This window comes from Arachis ipaensis, chromosome B5 (assembly GCF_059453495.1).
Source record: "Arachis ipaensis isolate K30076 ecotype BB chromosome B5, ASM5945349v1, whole genome shotgun sequence".
Classification (NCBI taxonomy): domain Eukaryota; kingdom Viridiplantae; phylum Streptophyta; class Magnoliopsida; order Fabales; family Fabaceae; genus Arachis; species Arachis ipaensis.
This window is the reverse complement of record NC_142440.1, coordinates 87,219,987-87,245,475: the sequence shown is the minus strand read 5'-3', so window position 1 is coordinate 87,245,475 and position 25,489 is coordinate 87,219,987. Positions and strand designations below refer to the sequence as shown.

At 38.5% G+C, this 25,489-nt stretch overlaps 1 protein-coding gene and 2 non-coding genes across 3 annotated transcripts in view; 2 read left to right on the top strand and 1 right to left on the bottom strand.

The window, feature by feature from the left end:
* Window positions 1–471: 471 nt before the first annotated feature.
* The window catches only part of LOC148564865 (uncharacterized), a 51,640-nt gene continuing 26,622 nt past the window's right edge, over window positions 472–25,489 (bottom strand). The window contains exons 3-5 of the mRNA XM_088487102.1: window positions 1,144–1,194; window positions 723–940; window positions 472–547 (exon numbers count right to left, since the gene is read on the bottom strand). Coding sequence (XP_088343228.1) covers window positions 472–547; window positions 723–940; window positions 1,144–1,194 — 345 coding nt within the window. The remainder of the gene's footprint in view (window positions 548–722; window positions 941–1,143; window positions 1,195–25,489) is intronic.
* Window positions 14,107–14,210, top strand: LOC148564867 (small nucleolar RNA R71). Its single transcript, XR_015885222.1, has one exon. It is a non-coding gene; the product is annotated as a small nucleolar RNA R71 (small nucleolar RNA).
* LOC148564866 (small nucleolar RNA R71) lies at window positions 24,104–24,211 on the top strand. The gene has a single exon (XR_015884201.1). It is a non-coding gene; the product is annotated as a small nucleolar RNA R71 (small nucleolar RNA).

The window sequence follows — 25,489 nt, the reverse complement described above, 5'->3', positions numbered from 1 at the left end:
CACTCCCAAGTGATACAATTCCAAATCTGAAGGACGAGTGCAAAGCTATACAGCTAAGGAGTAGAAAGATCTTGGTAAAAGATGAAGAAGCAACCAAGAAGCCAAAGGAGAATGACAAGAAGCAAGCTGAAAAAGAGGAAGCCAACAGCAAGCAAGAGTTGACAGCAGGCAAGCAGGCTCAAGAAAATGATGACCAGCCACAAGATTTAAGGAAAGGAAAGCAAATAATGGAAGAACCAGCCAAAGAACAAAGCCAGGGAGTGAAGACTTTCATACCTCCCTTGCCATATGCTTAGAGGTTCAACAAAGAGACCAAAGATCAACACTTCCCCAAATTCCTTGAAGTCTTCAAGAAATTGGAGATTAATATTCCACTGGCTGAGGCATTAGAGCAGATGCCCTTATATGCTAAGTTCTTGAAGGAGCTTATCAATAAAAAGAGGAGTTGGCATGAGAAGAAAACTATATTGCTCACTGAAGAATGCAGTGCATTGATCCAAAAAGGGCTTTCCCCAAAACTTGAGGACCCTGGAAGCTTTTTCCTACCCTGCACCATTGGCAATATAAGCATAAATAAAGCAATGTGTGACTTAGAAGCTAGCATCAATCTGATGCCATCTTCTCTTGTGAAAAGGCTATGCATAGAGTAGGTAAAACCTATACATATGTCATTAGAGCTAGTGGACAAGTTGGTGGTGTTTCCCAAAGGTGTGATTGAGAACCTTTTGGTCAAAGTGGATAAGTTTATATTCCCTGCAGACTTTGTGATTCTGGACCTAGATGAGGAAGGAGGTAATTCTATCATACTAGGAAGACCATTCTTGGCTACTGCAAGAGCTATTATAGATGTGGAGCAAGGGGAATTGACCTTGAGAATGCATGATGAGAGCATTACCTTGAATATCTTTCCAGAAACATAGCATTCAGATGAAGAGAAAGACTGCATGAAGATCAACAAAGCAGGATAGAAGGAAAAGGAAACTGTGTAGAGTGATGAGGGAAAGCAAGAACGGCATGAAATGCAGCCCACTATCAAAGGAGAAGGATCACCAAAAAGAAGGAAGAAGAGCAAGAAGAAGGCTCAAAAGGGGTGGAAGAACAAAAAAATCCCAACTGAGGGATTTTCAAAAGAAGATAAAGTACAGTTAATCTACCAACAGTTGGGAACAAACCAACAAGCTGATAACTACTACACTGTCAGCAGAATACTCTCACTGGAGCATGCAGAAATTAAACATCAAGGCGCTGGAAGGAAGCTCACAGTGAGGGGATACAAGATGAGACACTACAGTCATCAACCACCCTAATGAAGGCCTAATGTTAAGCTAGTGACAACAAAAGAGCGCTTGTTGGGAGGCAACCCAACCTGAGGTAGATTTTCTTTTCATAACCATTTCAATAAAAAGGTTAATTAGTTCTATCTGTATTGCAAGGAGCTAAGTTTGGTGTTACACACCAAAATAATTTAAGGGAGAATGAAGAATTTTATGTTTGGTGTTCCACCAAAAATCTCATCTTAAAACACATTCTCACCTTCTACATAATGCTAGCTCCAAGCAATCAGATAAACCATTTAACTAATCTGCTATTTTTTATCTTTGGTTAAATTACCTTTAGCAAAGACAGAAGGGTTTCACATATGGTTAATTTGATGCATGAGAAACATTGGCAAGGGACTAAGTTTGGTGTTCACACACCAAAGTAAGTTCAAAAGCCCACAAATAATCTTTGCATAACTAACCAGTTATCTAAGGGCTTGAGAAACAAGCAACTTTTGAGGATTATGCAGGAAAACATTCAAGTGAAGAGAATCTGCATCATTGTCCAAAGGAAGTGCAATAAAGAAAAAAATGATGACAGAAGAAAAAGCTGAGGGATACTCCCCACATGTTATATTGACACTTAATCCTTGTTGCTTTGAAGTATTTCAATTTGGAAAGCCCTACATGTCTTGTTGAAATATTCAATTAAATGCAAGTGAAAATGTTTGCTTAGAAATACAAGTGATCTACATAATTTTGTCATTCATCATTAGCTTGAATTTTATTTTGTTCCTTTTTACAACAAATAAAAGAGAAATGTTTGATTTGGAAAAGTGAGTGTTCAATGTTATAGAAGTTTGAATGAAAGTTAGTGGTGGTATGTGCTTGATTTAATGATTAGCTTTAAAATAAATGCTTCATAATGACATGTTCCTTGAAGTATGAGTTAGTTTGCTGCTATAAAGTCTATAATCAATGAAAGTCCCCTGGTAATGAATCAAAACAAAAAAAAGAAAAGAAAAAGAAAAGCCAAGAATTGGCAAAGAAACAAACAATAAGGCTAGACACCAATAGCTTGGACCCTAGAACATATGCCTGTGGTATTTTTGTACTAGAATATGCTTGGACAATTAGGTTCTGAGGAGTATTTTAAAACTTGGCCACTTAAATCAACTGATTTGGGATTGCCAACCAAAAGAACACTATCAAGAGCATCCTAGCTACAAAACACTTAGTGATCCAAAGAGATGCTGGGCATCAATGATCCTAGGAAGAAATTGTGAGCCATGTGTCTGTGGTGAATAAATGTTGAGCAAAAATTAAGCCAAGAGGCTGCTGCAACATTTGCCACCAAGCCTTCGTTAAGTAATAAGCTTTCTAAAGAAAAATAAAGAAGGAAAAGTTAGCAAGGGATCAAGCAAAAGTAAGGCAATATAGCAGCTAGACTAGTGAACCTTTGAGGAAACATTTCTTATATAGCAGCAAGTAATAAATGAGCTACCATTGTCTGCATAAAACCCCATGAACCAAGTTCAATTATCTGCTAAATAAGGACATGCGTACTTCCCTGTTTCATTTCATTTTCTCTTATGATTAATGCTTGCTTGGGTACAAGCAAGGTTTAAGTTTGGTGTTGTGATGACAAGTCATCTTATGCTAGCTTTTCAAGCATTTTTCACTTGTTTCATTAGGTTTTATGCACTTTCTTGCATTATAAGTAAGTGGTTTGGAGTGGAATTGCATGGTTTTATTGAATCAATCAAACATCCTTTAATTGACACTAAATCATGAGGTTTAAGCTAAAATTAATTGGTTTTTAAATGATTTATAAACCTTGTGAATTTGGTGATACTTTGATTGGTTGTTTTGATTATTTGTAGGTGAAGAAAAGAAAATAACAAGAAAGCGTAGCATATGAAGTGTGGCAAAAGCAACAATGAAGCGTGGCAAAAGAAACAAGGACGCGTGGCACATTGAAGGAGGAAACCCACAGCGCTCTCTCCAAGAGCTCAATGCTCTCCAAAGGAGCATTATAATGAACCAAGGAAGCAAGGCATGGATGCTGTGCTCTCCTTGTCAACTGAGCACTATAATGAACCAAGGAAGCAAGGGAAGAAGCACAATGCTCAGTTCATGCCAAGAGCATTATCGTGCTTCATACAAAATAAATGCAAGGAGCAATGTTTGATAATGAAGGTTACAAGGTTTGAACCTGATGTGCGGAAAATGATTCGACACAAAACTCACCGGCAAGTGCACTGGGTCGCATCAAGTAATAATAACTCACGTGAGTGAGGTCGATCCCACAGGGATTGAAGGATTGAGCAATTTTAGTATAGTGGTTGATTTAGTCAAGCAAATCAAGAGTTGATTGAGTGATTTGTGATTACCAGAATTTAAATTGCATGGAAAATAAAGGGAGAGGGGTAGATTGCAGAAAATTAAAGAGCAAAGAAAGTAAATAAGCTGAATCTTAAAGTGCAAGAAATGTAAATGGCTTGAATTGTAAAGGGAATTGGGAATTGGATTTGCAGAAATTAAACAGAGAAAAGTAAATCTCAACAAGTAGATAAGTAAAAGAGGAATTAAAATGAAACAGATCTCAACTGGAAACGTAAATTGCTTGAAGAAGCGTTCAACAGAGAAATTAAAATGAAAACTCCAGATCTCAGGACCCAAGAGACTAGAAAACCAAGTCTAGATCTCAATACCTTCCTAGATCCAAATTGAGAATTCAATTGCAAGAAAAGTAAAGATCCAGCAGTAGAAGAAAAGAAGTGAAATCGCAAATTCTCAATGATGGAGTAAATCAAAACAGAGAGATCTCAAGGTGAGATTGAAACAGAATTCCTTCAATTCTCAACACTCAAGACTCAGACAAAGTGTGTAGAAAAGAAAACAAAAACAACCCAGAGGAAGAGAATTCAATTCTCCTTCCCAGGAACTCTCAAATTCTAAAAGCCAGCAAGTATTGAAAATTCTAAAAAGGAAGCTCTTCTGAAACTTCAAATCCTAAGCTATTTATACACTTTCTTCAAATGATCATTAAGCCTTGAATTGGGCCTTTAGTCTTGATGGAATTGGGTTGATAGTAGCCTCCGTTGATTGCTCTTGGTGTTGGGAAGAAATCCATTAGTGAACCGGGCCATGAACCATTCACGTTTGAGCCAACGTTTGAGGCAAACGTTGACTCAAACGTCACTTGTGTCAAATTATGGAGCCAAGTCCATTTGCTGTCCTCCACGTTTGGCTCAACGTTTGAGGTCAAACGTGAGCTCAAACGTGGATCACCCCAGGCTCTCTTTTTGGCCAACATTTGGCCCAACGTTTGAGGCAAACGTTGGCGCAAACGTGGCTCATCTAACTCATCAATCAGGGGTGCTCTTCCATTCTCTTTCTTGCCAAAATGTAGCCAACGTTTGACCTCACGTTTGAGGCAAACATTGGCTTAAACGTCGCTGCCCAGAAGCTCCAACTCTCCTCTTTTAGGCGCCAACGTTTGACCTCACGTTTGAGGCAAACGTTGGCGCAAACGTTGCCTTCTAGGAGCTTCTTCTTCAGCCAACATTTGCCTCAACGTTTGAGGTCAAACGTTGGCTCAAACATTGGCTCTTCTCCAGGGTATTTTTCATCTGCTACTCACGTTTGAGTTGACATTTGAGGCAAACGTCAGCTCAAACGTGAACTCCTCTTTTCAAGCACATTCTTGCAACCTTCTTCCAAGCTTTATTCCTCCTGTCATCAATCAACAATTGTATCAAAGCTATGCCATAATCATGAGAGTTATCCTTCTTCTTGTCACACAAGCAATTATGGCACAAAAACTCATGAAAATGCATCAATTCATCCATGGTTGATTGAATCAAAGGAAAAATGAAATTCAATCCAATTAGCTTACTTGTGGCTTAAGAAAGTGCATAAAACTAAATGAAAACAAAGGAAAAAGACTAGTGAAACTAGGCTAAGATGACTTGTCATCACAACACCAAACTTAAAACTTGCTTGTCCCCAAGCAAGAAAAGAATTATGCTCAAAGGTCCTTTCAATTAGAATGGATTTGAAGAATTACATGTACTATCCTGTGAGTGAAGTGATTAAGTGACAGTGGGGTGAACTGTAAATTATGTGCTCATGCAAGGGCTTCAGTACTTACTAGTCCCTACATCTTGGGAGTCTTAGGTCTTAGAACTTTCATCCAAATAATATCATGGAGATCTCTCTATAGGTAATCACCTTAAAGCAGCTTATCGTTTCTGTACTTTGGCCTTGACTCTAAGTGTCATGTCTCAAAGCGGCTCTTTAGATAAGCTTTCAATCAATACTCCTAAACCAGTTGGTTTTAAGGTATTTGGTGTTGAAGCACCCCTTAGGATTTACTTGCTCAAGCCTCTCTCTTTGACACAGTTCGACCACAAGCATTTACTAGGATAACAACTCTTTGAGTTCTTGTTTCTTTCTTCTTTTCTGCCTAGTAATTGATGCTCAGAGCCTTGGGTCATGTTCTTTTTGTTTTTGTATTTTCTTTATTTTCTTTTGTTTTGTTTACTGCTTCTTGGATCAATAAATATTTGAGAATCTCCACAACACTTCTTTGAACTCTATGTCCCGCCTATGAGCTCCCATGCAAGTTTTCATAAGTATGCAACCTCAATACATAATCATACAACTAGAACCACCACTTTTCCTAATCTTTTGCTTGCCTCAAAATTGTTTAATTCCTCGATCCTTCTTTTCAAAGAATTTTCATGTGATGCATTTTTGAAATATTGAGTGCAAACAAGTTTGGAGAGTATAGTGTTGTAAATGGTCAAGCATCTTGATTATTGAATTGCAGAAAAACTATACTAGACAGAAGGACAGACAGGGGTATAATATCACTTTCAATCACAGCAATATCTGATAATGAACAATACAACCTTTTGGAGTTTACTTGATGTCCTCTTCCTCATCATCATTGTTGGTCTTCACATTCCTCTTTCACCTCTTTGATTGATGATGCTAAATCTTCCAAAAGTTTGTATGGTGCTCTACAATGATATTGAAAGTTGCTTGTTCCCCAAGCACTTGAAAAATGGTTAGCATGCATAATTTATTTGTGGGCCTTTGAACTTACTTTGGTGTGGGAACACCAAACTTAGTACCATGCCAATGGTTCTCATGCATCAGATTAACCATGTGTGAAACTCTTTTTCTTTTTCAAAAGCAATAGAACTAAAAACTAGGAAACAGCAGAATAGTTAACTAGTTCGTCTAGATGCTTGAAGCTAGCATTATGCAGAAAGTGAGAATGTGTTTTATGATGGGATTTTGGTGGAACACCAAACTTAGAATCCTTCATTCTCCTTTATATTGTTTTGGTGTGTAACACCAAACTCAGCTTCTTGCAATATATATGAAGTTAATTAACCTTTTTATTAAAATACCTATGAAAAGAGAACTACCTCAGGTTGGGTTGCCTCCCAACAAGCGCTTCTTTATTGTCATTAGCTTGACATCCTCTATGCTTGCTCAGCTCAGATTCTGAGCTTCCTTCTCCTTGTCCCATTGTCCTCCTAAGTGAGGCTTTGCTCTGTGATGCTCATCCTGAATGAGTGATTCTTTTCCTTTAGCACTCTTCTCACCCATTTCTGCGAGGTTCTTAGCCAGTTGTTGCATTTGCTTCTCAATTCTTCTGACTGAGGCTTCCTGGTTCTTCATTGTCACCTCTTGGTGTTTCATCATTCTCTCTATTAAGATCTCCAGATTGGTGATCCTCTGAGAGTCTTGTGAGATTGGTTGGTTGTGGGGTGTTGGGGGTTGGAAGGGTGGGTAGTGTGGTGGTATGTAGTGATTGTTGTTGGTATGGTGGTGTTTTTGCAGGTTTGGGAAATTGGGGTTGTTGTAGTTGAAGTCCCTTTGTTCCTGCTGTTGAGATTCCCTCATTCTTAGGTAAGAATGTGGCTTCCATGGTGGAAATTGTGCATTCACTGTAGTAGAATGTAGAAAATCAATTTGTCTAGCTATTGACTCCAATTGTTGCTGAGTTTGCTGGTGTAGCTGTTTGTTTTGATTCATGACTGCCTTCACTCCTTCAAGATTCATTACTTCCTTTTCTGAAATTGCATTCTGTGGTGTCTCAAATGAGTGTTGGTTATTGGCTCTTTTGTCATTGAACTCTGCAGTTCCTTGGCCGGTTGCTGTTGCTTTGAGTAGGCCATCTGAGAAGTAATCCACCGCTCTTCTTGTTTCTGAGGTTAATCCTTCATAGAACGCTTGGAAACCCACTTTGTCACTTGCTTTCTTGTATCTTTCCCATGCTTTGAACAAAGGTTCTTCCTCTCCTTGTATGAATGGATGTATTCCCTCTTTCATCTTGATGTTTTATTGGGATGAGGAGAATTTGGCTAGAAACTTGGCAACCAAATCATTCCAACTAGTGATACTTCCTTGGGGAAAGGTTTCAAGCCATTGTGCCGCTTCATCCTTCAGTGAGAAAGGAAATAACAAGAGCTTATCGGTATCATGATTTACACTATTGAGATTGACAGCACCACAAGTCCTCAGAAAAATGGATAGGTGCTGTTTAGGATCCTCCAATGGACTTCCACCATAGGAACAATTGTTCTTGATTAGTGTAATGAGTTACGGCTTCATGTTGTGGTGTTCTTCTTTCTCAGAAACTCCTTCTTCAATGATATCCTTCCCTCTGGCCTCTCTTCTTTCCTATAACATATAAGTCAACAAACGGAACACACAGTGGTACTCTTGAAAATTGAGTATAGTCAGTTGAGACAAAACTTCAAACAGTTAGTGGGTTAGTCAAAAATTAAAGAAACAGAAAAGAAAAAGTGCTTGATCTAAACTACCACCTCACTTAATCATTGTCAATCTATTCAATCCCTGGCAACGGCGCCAAAAACTTGATGTGCGGAAAATGATCCGACACAAAACTCACCGGCAAGTGCACCGAGTCGCATCAAGTAATAATAACTCACGTGAGTGAGGTCGATCCCACAGGGATTGAAGGATTGAGCAATTTTAGTTTAGTGGTTGATTTAGTAAAGCAAATCAAGAGTTGATTGAGTGATTTGTGATTACCAGAATTTAAATTGCATGGAAAATAAAGGGAGAGGGGTAGATTGCAGAAAATTAAAGAGCAAAGAAAGTAAATAAGCTGAATCTTAAAGTGCAAGTAATATAAATTGCAGAAACTTAGATCGCAAGAAATGTAAATTGCAGAATCTTAAAGTGCAAGAAATGTAAATGGCTTGAATTGTAAAGGGAATTGGGAATTGGATATGCAGAAATTAAACAGAGAAAAGTAAATCTCAACAAGTAGATAAGTAAAAGAGGAATTAAAATGAAACGGATCTCAACTGGAAACGTAAATTGCTTGAAGAAGCGTTCAACAGAGAAATTAAAATGAAAACTCCAGATCTCAGGACCCAAGAGACTAGATAACCAAGTCTAGATCTCAATACCTTCCTAGATCCAAATTGAGAATTCAATTGCAAGAAAAGTAAAGATCCAGCAGTAGAAGAAAAGAAGTGAAATCGCAAATTCTCAATGATGCAGTAAATCAAAACAGAGAGATCTCAAGGTGAGATTGAAACAGAATTCCTTCAATTCTCAACACTCAAGACTCAGACAAAGTGTGTAGAAAAGAAAACAAAAATAATCCAGAGGAAGAGAATTCAATTCTCCTTCCCAAGAACTCTCAAATTCTAAAAGCCAGCAAGTATTGAAAATTCTAAAAAGGAAGCTCTTCTGAAACTTCAAATCCTAAGCTATTTATACACTTTCTTCAAATGATCATTAAGCCTTGAATTGGGCCTTTAGTCTTGATGGAATTGGGTTGATAGTAGCCTCCGTTGATTGCTCTTGGTGTTGGGAAGCAATCCATTAGTGAACCGGGCCATGAACCATTCACGTTTGAGCCAACGTTTGAGGCAAACGTTGACTCAAACGTCACTTGTGTCAAATTATGCAGCCAAGTCCATTTGCTGTCCTCCACATTTGGCTCAACGTTTAAGGTCAAACGTGAGCTCAAACGTGGATCACCCCAGGCTCTCTTTTTGGCCAACATTTGGCCCAACGTTTGAGGCAAACGTTGGCGCAAATGTGGCTCATCTAACTCATCAATCAGGGGTGCTCTTTCATGCTCTTTCTTGCCAAAATGTAGCCAACATTTGACCTCACGTTTGAGGCAAACGTTGGCTTAAACGTCGCTGCCCAGAAGCTCCAACTCTCCTCTTTTAGGCGCCAATGTTTGACCTCACGTTTGAGGCAAACGTTGGCGCAAACGTTGCCCTTCCAGGAGTGCCATTTTTCTTCCTTTTAGGCGCCAACGTTTGACCTCACGTTTGAGGCAAACGTTGGCGCAAACGTTGCCTTCTAGGAGCTTCTTCTTCAGCCAACGTTTGCCTCAACATTTGAGGTCAAACGTTGGCTCAAACGTTGGCTCTTCTCCAGGGTATTCTTCATCTGCTACTCACGTTTGAGTTGACGTTTGAGGCAATCGTCAGCTCAAACGTGAACTCCTCTTTTCAAGCACATTCTTGCAACCTTCTTCCAAGCTTTATTCCTCATGTCATCAATCAACAATTGTATCAAAGCTATGCCATAATCATGAGAGTTATCCTTCTTCTTGTCACACAAGCAATTATGGCACAAAAACTCATGAAAATGCATCAATTCATCCATGGTTGATTGAATCAAAGGAAAAATGAAATTCAATCCAATTAGCTTACTTGTGGCTTAAGAAAGTGCATAAAACTAAATGAAAACAAAGGAAAAAGACTAGTGAAACTAGGCTAAGATGACTTGTCATCAGAACCCATGACCAAGAGGGAGGAAAAAGCGCTACTCACAGAGGAAAATAAGCCAAAATTGGCCAAAATGCATCCCCCAAGATTCGAACCAAGGACTTGCACCAAGAGGGAAGGCGCTGCCTTTGTTTATTTCACAAGAAAATTGGGTAAAATGCCCCCAGCAAGATTCGAACCAGGAGCCTTTCTTTTGAAGCACCAATGCTGCGCTCTTGGGAAGAGCTGAGCATTCCATGACACGGTGCAAGGGAGCATTGTGCGCGCACAAGGCTTAGCAAGGCAGCATGGATGCTGCGCTCTAGCCACCAACTGAGCATCACCCTGATGCTGTCCAAAGTAGAGTGTCGCACGAAATTGGAAGGCCAGCAAAGGAAAATGCAATGCTCTTGGCACCAACTAAGCATTGCCCTGGGAGTGGCACCCATGGGCCAAAAATTCAACCAAAATTCCATTTAAATTCAATTCTCCACTAAATTAAAAAGTCCACTCCAAATTCAAAAATCCAAAAATAGGAAGTGTATAAATAGAAGTTAGTTTGAGTTAGAGAGAACTTTTCTTTTACCTTTTTTTACTTTTAGACACCTTTTGCCATTTTTACTTTTTTTTGTCATTTTGGGAGCTGAATTTGAGATTGGGATTTTGGGTTTGGGAATTGAGAAGAAATTGAATTCTCTTTCTCGTTGTTTCTTTCTTTTACTTTCTTCACTCTTTGTTTTGAATCTTGGATTGAGAATTGAAGGAATTATGTTTCATTCTTAATCTGAGATCTCTCTTGTTTACTTGCTGCATAATTTGAAGGAAATGTGATTTTGGATCTGAAGTTTTCTTTACTGCTTTCATCTTTTTTTCTTCTGCAATTGTTCTCTGTTGGATCAAGGAAGGAATTGAGATCTAGACATGTTCTCTAGTCTCATCCAACACCTGAGATCTTCAACTTCTCTTTTAATTTCTGCAATTGAGCTACATCTACTTTCTGTTTTATTTCTTCAAACAATTCTTCTTCTCTATTTAGATCTGTTGCACTTTAATTCATCTTTTACTTCTCTGATTGATTGTCAATTACTTTCTCTTGTTTAATTTCTGAAATCCCAGCTCCCAAGTCCTTTTACTCTTTTTGCAATTTTACATTTCTCTCACTCTAAGCTTCAGCAATTTACATTTCTTGCAATCTAAGTTTCAGTCATTTACATTCCTTGTTCTTTAAGATTCAGCTTCTTTACTTCTTTTGCTCTTTAATTTACTGTCAATTCTCCCTCTCCCTTTAAATTCTATGCAATTTAGCTTCTGTTGAACACAAATCACTCAAACCAACACTTGTTTGCTTGACTAAATCAACCACCATACTAAAATTGCTCAATCCTTCAATCCCTGTGGGATCGACCTCACTCATGTGAGTTATTATTACTTGATGCGACCTGGTACACTTGCCGGTGAGTTTTGTGTTGGATCGTTTTCCACACATCAAGTTTTTGGCGCCGTTGCCGGGGATTGATTAGATCAACAATGATTAAGTGGTGGTCTAGATTAAGCACTTTTTCTTTGCTTTTTTTCATTTTCTTTATTTTTAGCTAACACACTAACTGTTTGAATTTTTTCTTAAGCTAACATTAACTTCACTCTAGCAATAGAGTGCAGTGTTCCTGGTTTTTCTGGTTTTGTGTGACTCTTATGTTTTGCTTGTATGTCAGGGACAAGGGGAGCTATACCATCTTTTGATGCACAAGACAAAAGAACTCTTAGGAGATTGAGAAGATAAGCAAGAGGGAAAAGTGCTGTCCTTACCCTAAATGTCAATGCAAACAACTTTGAACTAAAACCACAGCTCATCACCTTGGTCCACAGATCCTGTGGGGTAGGTGGAGATCCTGTGGGGTCCATAGATCCTGAGGTGTTAAGGAATTTGAGTTCCTGCACCATTCTGGCGTTCAAACGCCCATTCTGTGCCAAATCTGGCATTTAAAGCCACCTCTGCTACCTTTTCTGGCGTTAAACGCCAGTTTTGCTACCTTTCCTGGCGTTAAACGCCACTCTGCTACCCATTTCTGGCGTTTAACACCAGCCAGATGCCCATTTCTGGCGTTTAACGCCAGCCTGTGCTAGACAACCCTTTCTGGCGTTTAACGCCCATAATGCTGCCAGGCTGGGCGTTAAACGCACATTCTGCTATCCTTATTGGCGTTTAAACGTCAGTAAGCTTGTCCTCCAGGGTGTGCTATTTTTAATGCTGTTTTTCATTCTGTTTTTGATTTTTTAGTTGTTTTTGTGACTTCACATGATCATCAACCTAAAGAAAACATAAAATAACAATGGAAAACAAATAAATATAATTAAATAACATTGGGTTGCCTCCCAACAAGCACTTCTTTAATGTCAATAGCTTGATAGTGAGCTCTTAGAGAGCTTCACAGAGAATCATAGCTTGATGTTGGCCTCCCAACACCAAACTTAGAAGTTGATTGTGGGGGCTCTGTTTGACTCTGTATTGAGAGAAGCTTTTCATACTTCCTCTCCAGGGTTACAGAAGAAGATCCTTGAGCCTTAAACACAAGTAGTCCTCATTCAATTGAAGGACTAGCTATCCTCTGTCCACATCAATCATAGCTCTTGCTGTGGCTTGGAAGGGTCTTCCATGGATGATAGATTCATCTTCATCCTTCCCAGTCTCTAGAATTATAAAGTCAGCAGGGATGTAATAGCCTTCAACCTTCACTAAGACATCCTCTACAAGTCCATAAGCCTATTTTCTTGAATTGTCTGCCATCTCTAGTGAGATTCTTGTAGCTTGCACCTCAAAGATCCCTAGTTTCTCCATTACAGAGAGGGGCATGAGGTTTATACTTGATCCAAGGTCACACAGAGCCTTCTCAAAGGTCATGGTGCCTATGGTACAAGGTATCAAGAACTTTCCAGGATCCTGTTTCTTCTGAGGTAATTTCAGTTGAACCAGATCTTTCAGTTCATTGATGAGCAGTGGGGGTTCATCCTCCCATGTCTCATTACCAAATAACTTGGCATTCAGCTTCATGATTGCTCCTAGATAGTGAGCAACTTGCTCTTCAATAATATCTTCATCCTCTTCAGAGGAAGAATACTCATCAAAGCTCATGAATGGTAACAGTAAGTTTAGTGGAATCTTTATGGTCTCTGTATGAGCCTCAGATTCCTTTGGTTCCTCATTAGGGAACTCCTTGGAGGCCAGTGGACGTCCCTTGAGGTCTTCCTCATTAGAAATCACTGCCATTTCTTCCTCTCCAGGTTCGGCCATGTTGGTTATAGTTATGGCCTTGCACTCTCTTTTTGGATTCTCTTCTGTATTACTTGGGAGAGTACTAGGAGGGAGTTCAGTAACTCTTCTGCTCAGCAGACCCACTTGTGCCTCCAAATTTCTAATGGAGTACCTTGCTTCAGTCATGAAACTGAGAGTGGTCTTAGATAGATCAGAGACTACAGTTGCTAAGTCAGAGTGGCTCTGCTTAGAATTCTCTGTCTGTTGCTGAGAAGATGATGGAAAAGGTTTGCTATTGCCAAACCGTGCTCTCCTACCGTTATTGTTATTGAAGCCTTGATTAGGCTTCTGTTGATCATTCCATGAGAAATTAGGATGATTCCTCCATGAAGGATTATAGGTGTTTCCATAGGATTCTCCCATGTAATTCACTTCTTCCATTGCATGATTCTCAAGGTCATAGGCTTCTTCTTCAGAGGAAGCTTCCTTAGTACTGCCTGTTGCAGCTTGTATTCTAGACAGACTCTGAGAAATCATATTAACTTGCTGAGTCAATATTTTGTCCTGAGCCAATATGGCATTCAGGATATCAATCTCAAGAACTCCTTTCTTCTGAGTTGTCCTGTTATTTACAGGATTCCTTTCTGAAGTGTACATGAACTGGTTATTTGCAACCATCTCAATGAGTTCCTGGGCTTCTGCAAGCGTCTTCTTCACATGAAGAGATCCTCCAACAGAATGGTCCAATGACATCTTGGACAATTCAGACAGACCATCATAGAATATACATATGATGCTCCATTCTGAAAACATGTCAGAAGGACACCTTCTAATCAATTGCTTGTATCTTTCCCAAGCTTCATAGAGGGATTCACCTTCCTTCTGTCTGAAGGTTTGGACTTCCACTCTAAGCTTACTCAACTTTTGAGGTGGAAATAATTTGGCCAAGAAAGCATTGACTAACTTTTCCCTAGAGTTCAAGCTATCTTTAGGTTGTGAGTCCAACCATGTCCTAGCTCTGTGTCTTACAACAAAAGGGAAAAGCATAAGTCTGTAGAGCTCAGGATTGACCCCATTGGTCTTAACAGTGTCACAGATTTGCAAGAATTCAGCTAAGAACTGATGAGAATCTTCCAATGAAAGTCCATGAAACTTGCAGTTCTGCTGCATCAGAAAAACTAATTGAGGCTTAAGCTCAAAGTTGTTTGCTCCAATTGCAGGAATTGAGATGCTTCTTCCACAGAAGTCAGAAGAGGGTGCAATAAAGTCACCAAGCATCTTCCTTGCATCTCCACCATTCTTATTGGGTTCGGCCATCTCTTCTTCTTTTTCAAAAAATTCTGTCAGGTCCTCTCCAGAATGTTGTGCTTTAGCTTCTCTTAGCTTCCTCTTTAGAGTCCTTTCAAGTTCTGGATCAGCTTCAACAAGAAGTTCTTATCCTTGCTCCTGCTCATATGAAAAAGAAGATAACAGAAAAGAATATGAATTTTCTGTCACAGTATAGAGATTCCTTTATGTGAGTAGAAGAATAGTAGAATGAAGAAGAGAGAAGATGAAGAATTCAAACACAGAGAGGGAGAGAGGGTTCGAATTATAAAAGGAAGAGAAGTGTTAGTAGATGAATAAATAAATAGAAAAGGATGAGAGAGAGAGAGAGAGAGAATTCGAATTTCAAATTAAAATAAAAGGAAAATATTTTTGTTTTTATTTTAATTATTGGTTAGTATTTAAAATTTAAGGGAAGAAATAAAATAAAATTTGAAAAAAAATAAGAAATAGTAATTAATTTATCTAGTTTTCAAATTTTTAGAGAAAATATATGATTGAAATAGAAAACTTTTTAAAATAAAACAAAAAGTCAAGTAGTTAATTGAAAAAGATTTCAAAATCAATTTTGAAAAGATAAGAGGTTAGAAAAAGATTTTGAAATTAATTTTGAAAAAAATGATATGATTGAAATCTATTTTGAAAAAGTTTTGAAAAGGAAATTAAAAAGATTTGATTTTTGAAATTAAAGTTGATTACTTGACTAACAAGAAACTAAAAGATGTGATTTTAGAATTTAAAGATTGATCCTTTCTTAATAGGTAACTAACAACTTGAAAATTTTTGAATCTAAACATTAAATGTTAGCATTAATTATAAAATAAGAAAAAGATTTTGAAAATTGATTTTGAAAATTTTCGAAAATATTAAAAAAATGAAAAAGATTTGATTTTTGAAAAAGATTTGAAGAAGATAGAAATTTTAAATTGAAATTTTGACTTGACTAACAAGAAACAACTAAATTTTAAAATTTTATGACCAAATCAATTCAAAATTTCGAAATGTATGAGCAAAATAAGGAAAAGATATTTTTTTTATTTTTGAATTTTAATAAGAAAAGAGAAAAAAACAAAAAATTTTAAGATCAAAACATGTAATGCATGCAAGAACACCTTGAATGTCAAGATGAACACCAAGAACACTTTGAAGATCAAGATGAACATCAAGAACATATTTTTGAAAATTTTTAAGAAAAGAAAAACACGCAAGACACCAAACTTAAAAATTTTTATCCTTTAGACACTAATAATTCAAAAATGCATATGAAAAACAAGAAAAGACACCAAACAAGAAAAATTTAAAGATCAAACAAGGAAATTCATCAGGAACAACTTGAAGATCATGAAGAACATATGCATGGATTTTCAAAAATTTTTAAGATAAATTAAAAAAAGTGCAATTGACACCAAACTTAAAATTTGACATTAGACTCAAACAAGAAACACAAAATTTTTGGTTTTTATGATTTTATATTTTTTTTGTATTTTTTGAAAATTAATTTGGAAAAAGAAAATAAAGAAATTCAAAATTTTTAATACGAATTCCAGGAATCATGCAATGTTAGTCTAAAGCTTCAGTCTAAAAAGATTAGACGTGGCTAGCCAAGCTTCAGTAGGACATGACATACAACAGCCAAATTGATGGGAATCAACTAGCTCCTGTGATGATAAAAGCATCATCTGAAACTCTAGAATTCATTCTTAAAAATTCTGAAGAACAAAATAATTTTTTTTGTTTTTGTATATTTATTTCTTTTTTTTTATTTTTTTCAAAAATAAAAAGAATAAAAACAAAAAGCTTAAAATTAAAATAAAATTACTTAATCTGAGCAACAAGTTGAACCGTCAGTTGTCCAAACTCGAACAATCCCCGGCAACGGCACCAAAAACTTGGTGCACGAAATCGTGATCTCAACTGCGCCAACAACTTGGTACGCACGATCGTAATCTCAACTCTTTTTCACAACTCCGCATAACTAACCAGCAAGTGCACTGGGTCGTCCAAGTAATAAACATTACGTGATTAAGGGTCGATCCCATGGAGATTGTCAGCTTGAAGTAAGCTATGGTCATCCTTGTAAATCTTAGTGAGGCAGATTCAAATGGTTATGAGGTTTTGATAATTAAAATATAAATAAAATATAAAATAAGATAAAGTTACTTATGTAATTCATTGGTGGGAATTTCAGATAAGTGTCTGGAGATGCTTTGTTGCTTCAGAACCTCTGCTTTCCTATTGCCTTCTTCCAACCATGCGTTACCTCCTTCCATGGCAAGCTGTATGATCCTCTCAGATGAAAACAAATCCATATGCGCTGTCACCGCACGGCTAATCATCTGTCGGTTCCTGCTAGCGTCGGAATAGGACCATTGTCCTTTTGCACAGTGTCATTTGTGCCCCACATTCGCAGGTTTGAAGCTCGTCACAGTCATCCCTTCCCAGATCCTACTCGGAATAACACAGACAAGGTTTAGACTTTCCGGATCCCGGATCCTACTCGGAATACCACAGACAAGGTTTAGACATTCTGGATCCCAGGAATGCTGCCTTTATTCTAGCCTATACCACGAAGAGAATATACTCCAGCTGTCGTCCAATGACTACGTTGAATATCGTGCAGATCACTTTGTGGTTGTCAAGCACGCAACCTTGGTAAAGCGAGTAACGATGATTGGGTGATTGTCACGGGTCACCCCTTCATTCTGACTTAACTGAATTAAGTACGAGAGTATATCTTGGAGAAGAAGTAGGCGTGAATTGAATAGAAAACAGTAGTAATTGCATTAATTCATTAAAAACAACAGAGCTCCACACCTTAATCTATGGGGTGTAGAAACTCCACCGTTGAAAATACATAAGTGAAAGGTCTAGGCATGGCCATGAGGCCAGCCTCCAAACGTGTACAATGATCTATAATAGCATAAGATCAACCAAAGACGGGTCAAAAGACGTAAAATGAATCTCTAAAAGTAGTTTTTATACTAAACTAGTAACCTAGGGTTACAGAAAATGAGTAACGAAGTGCAGATAGTGCAGAAATCCACTTCCGGGGCCCACTTGGTGTGTGCTTGGGGCTAGCATTGAAGCTTTTTCGTGCTTAGACTATTCCTGGAGTTAAACGCCAGCTTTGGTGCCAGTTTGGGCGTTTAACTCTAATTCTGGTGCCAGTTTGGACGTTTTACGCCAGAATTTTTAGGCTGACTTTAAACGTCAGTTTGGACCATCAAATCTCGGAAAAAGTATGGACTATTATATATTGCTGGAAAGCCCAGAATGTCTACTTTCTAACGAATTAAGAGTGCACCAATTGGGCTTCTGTAGCTCTAGAAAATCCACTTCGAGTGCAAGGAGGTCAGAATCCAACAGCATCTGCAGTCCTTTTTCAGCCTCTGAATCAGATTTTTGCTCAAGTCCTTCAATTTCAGCCAGAAAATACCTGAAATCATAGAAAAACACAGAAACTCATAGTAAAGTCCATAAATGTTATTTTTGAATAAAAATTAATAAAAATATAATAAAAAGTAACTAAAACATACTAAAAACTATGTAAAAACAATGCCAAAAAGGGTATAAATTATCCGCTCATCAGTAGCACTGCCTTTATCCAGACTGCTGCAGAAGGATGTTGAGTTCAAGCTGAGTGAGGACTGCATGGAAGCATTTGATAAGCTGAAGATCGCCTTGACTCAAGCTTCGATTGTGAGAGGACCAGATTGGAGCCAGCCTTTTGAGATTATGTGTGATGCCTCCAACCATGCAGTAGGAGCGGCGCTGGCCCAGCGTGAAGGTAAGGATCCTTTTGTAATAGCTTATGCTCCTAAGACCTTAGACGTTGCTCAGTCTAATTATACTACCACTGAAAAAGAGCTTATGGCTATTGTTTTTTGGTGCACGAAATTGTGATGTCCAGGCTCGAACAATCCCTGGCAACGTGAGCAACTTGGTGCGCGTAATCGTGATTACACACTCATAATTTGTCACAACTTCGATACAACTAACCAGCAAGTGCACTGGGTCGTCCAAGTAATACCTTACGTGAGTAAGGGTCGAATCCCACGGAGATTGTTGGTATGAAGCAAGCTATGGTCACCTTGTAAATCTCAGTCAGGCGGATATAAAATAATTATGGAGTTTTCGAATATTAAATAATAGAATAGGGATAGAGGTACTTATGTAAATCATTGGTAGGAATTTCAGATAAGCGAATAGAGATGCTTTTCGTTCCTCTGAACCTCTGCTTTCCTGCTATCTTCATCCAATCTGTCTTACTCCTTTCCATGGCTGGCTTTATGCAAGGGCATCACCGTTGTCAGTGGCTACATCCCCTCCTCTCAGTGAAAGATATGCTCACATGCTCTGTCACAGCACGGCCAATCATCTGTCGGTTCTCGATCATGCTGGAATAGGATTCACCCTCCTTTTGCGTCTGTCACTAACGCCCAGCAATCGCGAGTTTGAAGCTCGTCACAGTCATTCAGTCATTGAATCCTACTCGGAATACCACAGACAAGGTTTAGACTTTCTGGATTCTCTCGAATGCCTCCATCATTCTAGCTTACGCCACGAAGATTCCGGTTAGGAGATCTAAGAGATATTCATTCTAGCTTATTTCATGTAGAACGGAAGTGTTTGTCAGGCACGCGTTCATAAGGGAGAAGGATGATGAGCGTCACACATAATCATCACCTTCATCATGTTCTTGGGTGCGAATGGATATCTTAGAAGCGAAATAAGAAGAATTGAATAGAAAACAGTAGTACTTTGCATTAATCCTTGAGGAACAGCAGAGCTCCACACCTTAATCTATGGAGTGTAGAAACTCTACCGTTGAAAATACATAAGTGAAAGGTCCAGGCATGGCCGAGATGGCCAGCCCCCTAAAACGTGATCAAAGGATCATAAGGTAATCCAAAGATGCCTAATACAATAGTAAAAGGTCCTATTTATAATAAACTAGCTACTAGGGTTTACATGAGTAAGTAATTGATGCATAAATCCACTTCCGGGGCCCACTTGGTGCGTGTTTGGGCTGAGCCTGAGTGTTGCACGTGCAGAGGCCATTTGTGGAGTTGAACGCCAGTTTCTGTGCCAGTTTGGGCGTTCAACTCTGGTTTTGGATCCTTTTCTGGCGCTGGACGCCAGATTTGGGCAGAAGGCTGGCGTTGAACGCCAGTTTACGTCGTCAATTCTTGGCCAAAGTATGGACTATTATATATTGCTGGAAAGCCCTAGATGTCTACTTTCCATCGCAATTGGAAGCGCGCTATTTCGAGTTCGGTAGCTCCAGAAAATCTACTTTGAGTACAGGGAGGTCAGAATCCAACAGCATCAGCAGTCCTTTTGCAACCTCTGAATCTGATTTCTGCTCAAGTCCCTCAATTTCAGCCAGAAAATACCTGAAATCACAGAAAAACACACAAACTCATAGTAAAGTCCAGAAATGTGAATTTAACATAAAAACTAATGAAAACATCCCTAAAAGTAACTAGATCCTACTAAAAACACACTAAAAACAATGCCAAAAAGCGTATAAATTATCCGCTCATCACAACACCAAACTTAAATTGTTGCTTGTCCCCAAGCAACTGAAATCAAATAGGATAAAAAGAAGAGAATATACTATAAATTCCAAACTATCAATGAAACAGAGCTTCAATCATATGAGCGGGACTTATAGCTTTTTGCCTCTTGAATAGTTTTGGCATCTCACTTTATCCATTGAGGTTCAGAATGATTGGCATCTATAGGAACTTCAGATTTCAAATAGTGTTATTGACTCTCCTAGTTCAGTATGATGATTCTTGAACACAGCTTCTTTATGAGTCTTAGCCGTGGCCCTAAGCACTTTGTTTTCCAGTATTACCACCGGATACATAAATGCCACAGACACATAATTGGGTGAACCTTTTCAGATTGTGACTCAGCTTTGCTAAAGTCCCCAATTAGAGGTGTCCAGGGTTCTTAAGCACACTCTTCTTTTGCTTTGGACCTTGACTTTAACCGCTCAGTCTCAAGTTTTCACTTGACACCTACACGCCACAAGCACATGGTTAGGGACAGCTTGGTTTAGCCGCTTAGACCAGGATTTTATTCCTTTAGGCCCTCCTATCCACTGATGCTCAAAGCCTTGGGATCCTTTTTATTTGCCCTTGCCTTTTGGTTTTAAGGGTTATTGGCTTTTTGCTCTTGCCTCTTGGTTTTAAGAGCTTTTGGCTTTTTCTGCTTGCTTTTTTTTTTTTTTTTTTTCGCCTAATTTTTTTTTCTTCTTTTTTTTTCTGCAAGCTTTGTTTTTTTGCTGCTTTTTCTTGTTTCAAGAATCATTTTTATGATTTTTCAGATTATCAAATAACATGTCTCCTAGTCATCATTCTTTCAAGAGCCAACATATTTAACATTCTTAAACAACAACTTCAAAAGACATATGCACTGTTCAAGCATACATTCAGAAAACAAGAAGCATTGTCACCACATCAATATAATTAAGCTAAGTTCAAGGATAAATTCGAAACTCATGTACTTCTTGTTCTTTTGAATTAAAACATTTTTCATTTAAGAGAGGTGATGGATTCATAGGACATTCATATCTTTAAGACAAAGTTACTAATTACTAATGATCATGTAATGAAGACACAAACATAGATAAGCACGTAGCATAGAAAACGAAAAACAGAAGAAATAAGAACAAGGAATGAATCCACCTTAGTGATGGTGGCGTTTCCTTCTTGAGGAACCAATGATGTCCTTGAGCTCTTCTATGTCTCTTCCTTGTCTTTGTTGCTCCTCCTTCATTGCTTTTAGATCTTCTCTGATTTCATGAAGGATGATGGAGTGCTCTTGATGTTCCCCCCTTAGTTGCTTCCAATAATTGTGTGGAAGAAAATGTATCCCCTGATGTATCTCAGGGATCTCTTGATTTGCAGTCAAATGTTCTACCACTGAGCTATAGACCCTTGATGGAAGCTTTTGTCTTCCCTTTCCTCTTTCTAGGGGTTTCTCTGGCCTTAGGTGCCATCAATGGTTATGGAAAAAAAACAAAAAAAGCTATGCTTTTACCACACCAAACTTAGAATGTTGCTCGCCCTCGAGCAAAAGAAGAAAGAAGAAGAAGATATGAAGGAGATGGATGGGAGTGTGTATTCGGCCATATGGGTGGGATTGGGAGAGAGAGAGAGAGAGAGAGATGTTGAATTTTGAAGGTAGTGGGTGTATGGATGTGAGTGGTAAAGGGTTAATAGGGAAGAGTGTTTGTTGGGAATAGAGGATGATTGAGAAGAGAGAAGAGAGTGGTTGGAGGTAGGTGGGGATCCTGTTGGGTCCACAGATCCTGAGATGATCCTGTGAGGTCCACAGATCTTGAGGTGTCAAGGCATTTACATCCCTGCACCAATTTAGGCATGTAAAATGCCCTTGCACACAACTCTGGGCGTTCAGCGCCAGGTTGGTGCCCATTTTGGGCGTTCAACGCCCATTTGCTGCCATTTCTGGCGTTGAACGCCAGAACCATGCTTGTTCTGGGCGTTCAGCGCCAGGATGTTGCCCATTTTGGGCGTTCAGCGCCAGAACCATGCTCTGTTCTGGCGTTTGAACGCCAGGCAGATGTTCCTCCAGGGTGTGATTTTTCTTCTGCTGTTTTTGATTCCGTTTTCAATTTTTCTATTTATTTTGTGACTCCACATGATCATGAACCTAAGAAAACATGAAAAACAATAAAAATAAGAATTAGATAAACATTGGGTTGCCTCCCAACAAGCGCTTCTTTAATGTCAATAGCTTGACAGAGGGCTCTCATGGAGCCTCACAGATGTGCAGAGCTTTGTTGAGACTCTCCAACACCAAACCTAGAGTTTGGATATGGGAGTTCAACACCAAACTTAGAGTTTGGTTGTGGCCTCCCAACACCAAACTTAGAGTTTGACTGTGGGGGCTCTGGTTGACTCTGCCTTGAGAGAAGCTTTTTCTGCTTCTTCTCCATGGTTGCAGAGGGAGATCCTTGAGTTTTAAACACAAGGGAGTTTTCATTCCATTGAAGGACTATTTCACCTCTGTCAACATCAATCACAGCTCTTGCTGTGGCCAGGAAAGGTCTTCCTAGGATGATGGATTCATCCTCTTCCTTTCCAGTATCCAGGACTTATGAAATCAGTAGGTATGTAAAGGCCCTCAACCTTTACTAATACATCTTCTACTTGTCCATAAGCCTGTTTTCTTGAGCTGTCTGCCATCTCTAGTGAGATTTTAGCAGCTTGCACCCCATAGATTCCCAGTTTCTCTATTACAGAGAGGGGCATGAGGTTTATTCCTGAACCAAGGTCACACAGAGCCTTAAAGATCATGGTGCCTATGGTACAGGGTATTGTGAACTTTCCAGGATCCTGTTTCTTCTGAGGCAATGTCAGTTGATCCAGATCACTTAGTTCATTGATGAACAAGGAAGGTTCAACTTCCCAAGTATCAATGCCAAATAATTTGGCATTCAGCTTCATGATTGCACCAAGAAATTTGGCAGTTTGCTCTTCAGTAACATCCTCATTCTCTTCTGAAGAGGAATACTCATCAAAGCTCATGAAGGGTATAAGGAGGTTCAATGGAATCTCTATGGTCTCTAGATGAGCCTCAGAGTCCTTTGGTTCCCCAGAGGGAAGCTCCTTATTGACCACTGAACGTCCCAGGAGGTCTTCCTCCTTGGGATTCACGTCCTCTCCTCTCCTCACAGGTTCGGCCATGGCGCTTATGTCAATGGCCTTGCATTCTCCTTTTGGGTTCTCTTCTGTATTGCTTGGGAGAATACTAGGAGGGATTTTAGTGATCCTTTTACTCAGCTGGCCCACTTGTGCTTCCAGATTTCTAATGGGAGACCTTGTTTCATTCATGAAACTTACAGTGGCCTTAGATAGATCAGAGACTAGATTTGCTAAATTAGAAGCATTTTGTTCAGAGTTCTCTCTATGTTGCTGAGTTGATGGTGGAAAAGGCTTGCTATTGCTAAACCTGTTTCTTCCACCATTATTAAAGCCTTGTTGGGGCTTTTGATCCTTCCATGAGAAATTGGGATGATTTCTCCATGTTGAGTTATAGGTGTTTCCATAAGGTTCACCTAAGTAATTTACCTCTGCTATTGCAGGGTTCTCAGGATCATAGGCTTCTTCTTCAGAAGATGCCTCTTGAGTACTGTTGGATGCAGCTTGCATTCCATGCAGACTCTGAGAAATCATATTGACTTGCTGAGTCAATATTTTATTCTGAGCCAGTATGGCATTCAGAGTATCAACTTCAAGAACTCCCTTCTTCATAGGCGTCCCATTACTCACAGGATTCCTTTCAGAAGTGTACATGAACTGGTTATTAGCAACCATGTCAATGAGTTCTTGAGCTTCTGCAGGCGTTTTCTTTAGGTGAATGGATCCACCTGCAGAAGTATCCAGTGACATTTTTGATAGCTCAGATAAACCATCATAGAATATATCCAGGATGGTCCATTCTGAAAGCATGTCAGAAGGACACTTTTTGGTCAACTGTTTGTATCTTTCCCAAGCTTCATAGAGGGATTCACCTTCTTTCTGTCTGAAGGTTTGAACATCAGCTCTAAGCTTGCTCAGCTTTTGAGGAGGAAAGTACTTGGCTAAGAAAGCCGTGACCAGCTTATCCCAAGAGTTCAGGCTGTCTTTGGGTTGAGAATCCAACCATAATCTAGCTCTGTCTCTTACAGCAAAAGGGAAAAGCATAAGCCTGTAGACTTCAGGATCTACTCCATTAATCTTAACAGTATCACATATCTGCAAGAATTCAGTTAAGAACTGAAAAGGATCTTCAGATGGAAGTCCATGAAACTTGCAGTTCTGCTGCATCAGAGAAACTAACTGAGGTTTCAGCTCAAAGTTGTTTGCTCCAATGGCAGGAATGGAGATGCTTCTTCCATGTAAATTGGAATTAGGTGCAGTGAAGTCACCAAGCATTCTCCTTGCATTGTTGTTGGGTTCGGCTGCCATCTCCTTTACTTGTTCGAAATTTTCAATCAAGTTGTCTCTGGATTGTTGTAATTTAGCTTCTCTTAATTTTCTCTTCAGAGTCCTTTCAGGTTCTGGATCAGCTTCAACAAGAATGCCTTTTTCTCTGTCCCTGCTCATAAGAAAGAGGAGAGAAAAAGAAAAGAAGAGGAATCCTCTATGTTACAGTAAAGAGGATCCTTATTGTTAGTAGAAGAAAAGAAGAAGAAATTCGAACACAGATAGAAGAGGGGGTTCGAATTTGGTGATGATGTGAGGAAGAGATGTTAGTTAATGAATGAATAAATAGAATAGGATGAGAGAGGGATAATTTTCGAAAATTATTTTGAAAAAGAGTTAGTGATTTTTGAAAAATGGTTTTTGAAAAATGTTAGAAATTTTCGAAAAATTTTTTAAAATTTAAAAATAAAAATAATTAGTTAATAAAAAAGAAATTTTTGAAAAAGAGGGAAGATATTTTCGAAAATTAGAGAGAGACAGTTAGTTAGGTAGTTTTGAAAAAGTTAAGAAACAAACAAAAAGTTAGTTAGTTAGTTGAAACAAATTTTGAAAAGATAAGAAGTTAGGAAGTTAGAAAAGATATTTTGAAAAGATATTTTTGAAAAAGATAAGATAAGAAGATATTTTTGAAAAGATATGATAGAAATTAGTTTTTGAGAAAAGATTTGATTTTTAAAATCTCAATTAATGACTTGATTCATAAGAAATCACAAGATATGATTCTAGAACTTAAAGTTTGAATCTTTCTTAACAAGCAAGTAACAAACTTCAAATTTTTGAATCAAAACATTAATTGATTATGTTATTTTCGAAAATTTGGTATAAAAAATAAGAAAAAGATTTTTGAAAAATATTTTTGGAATT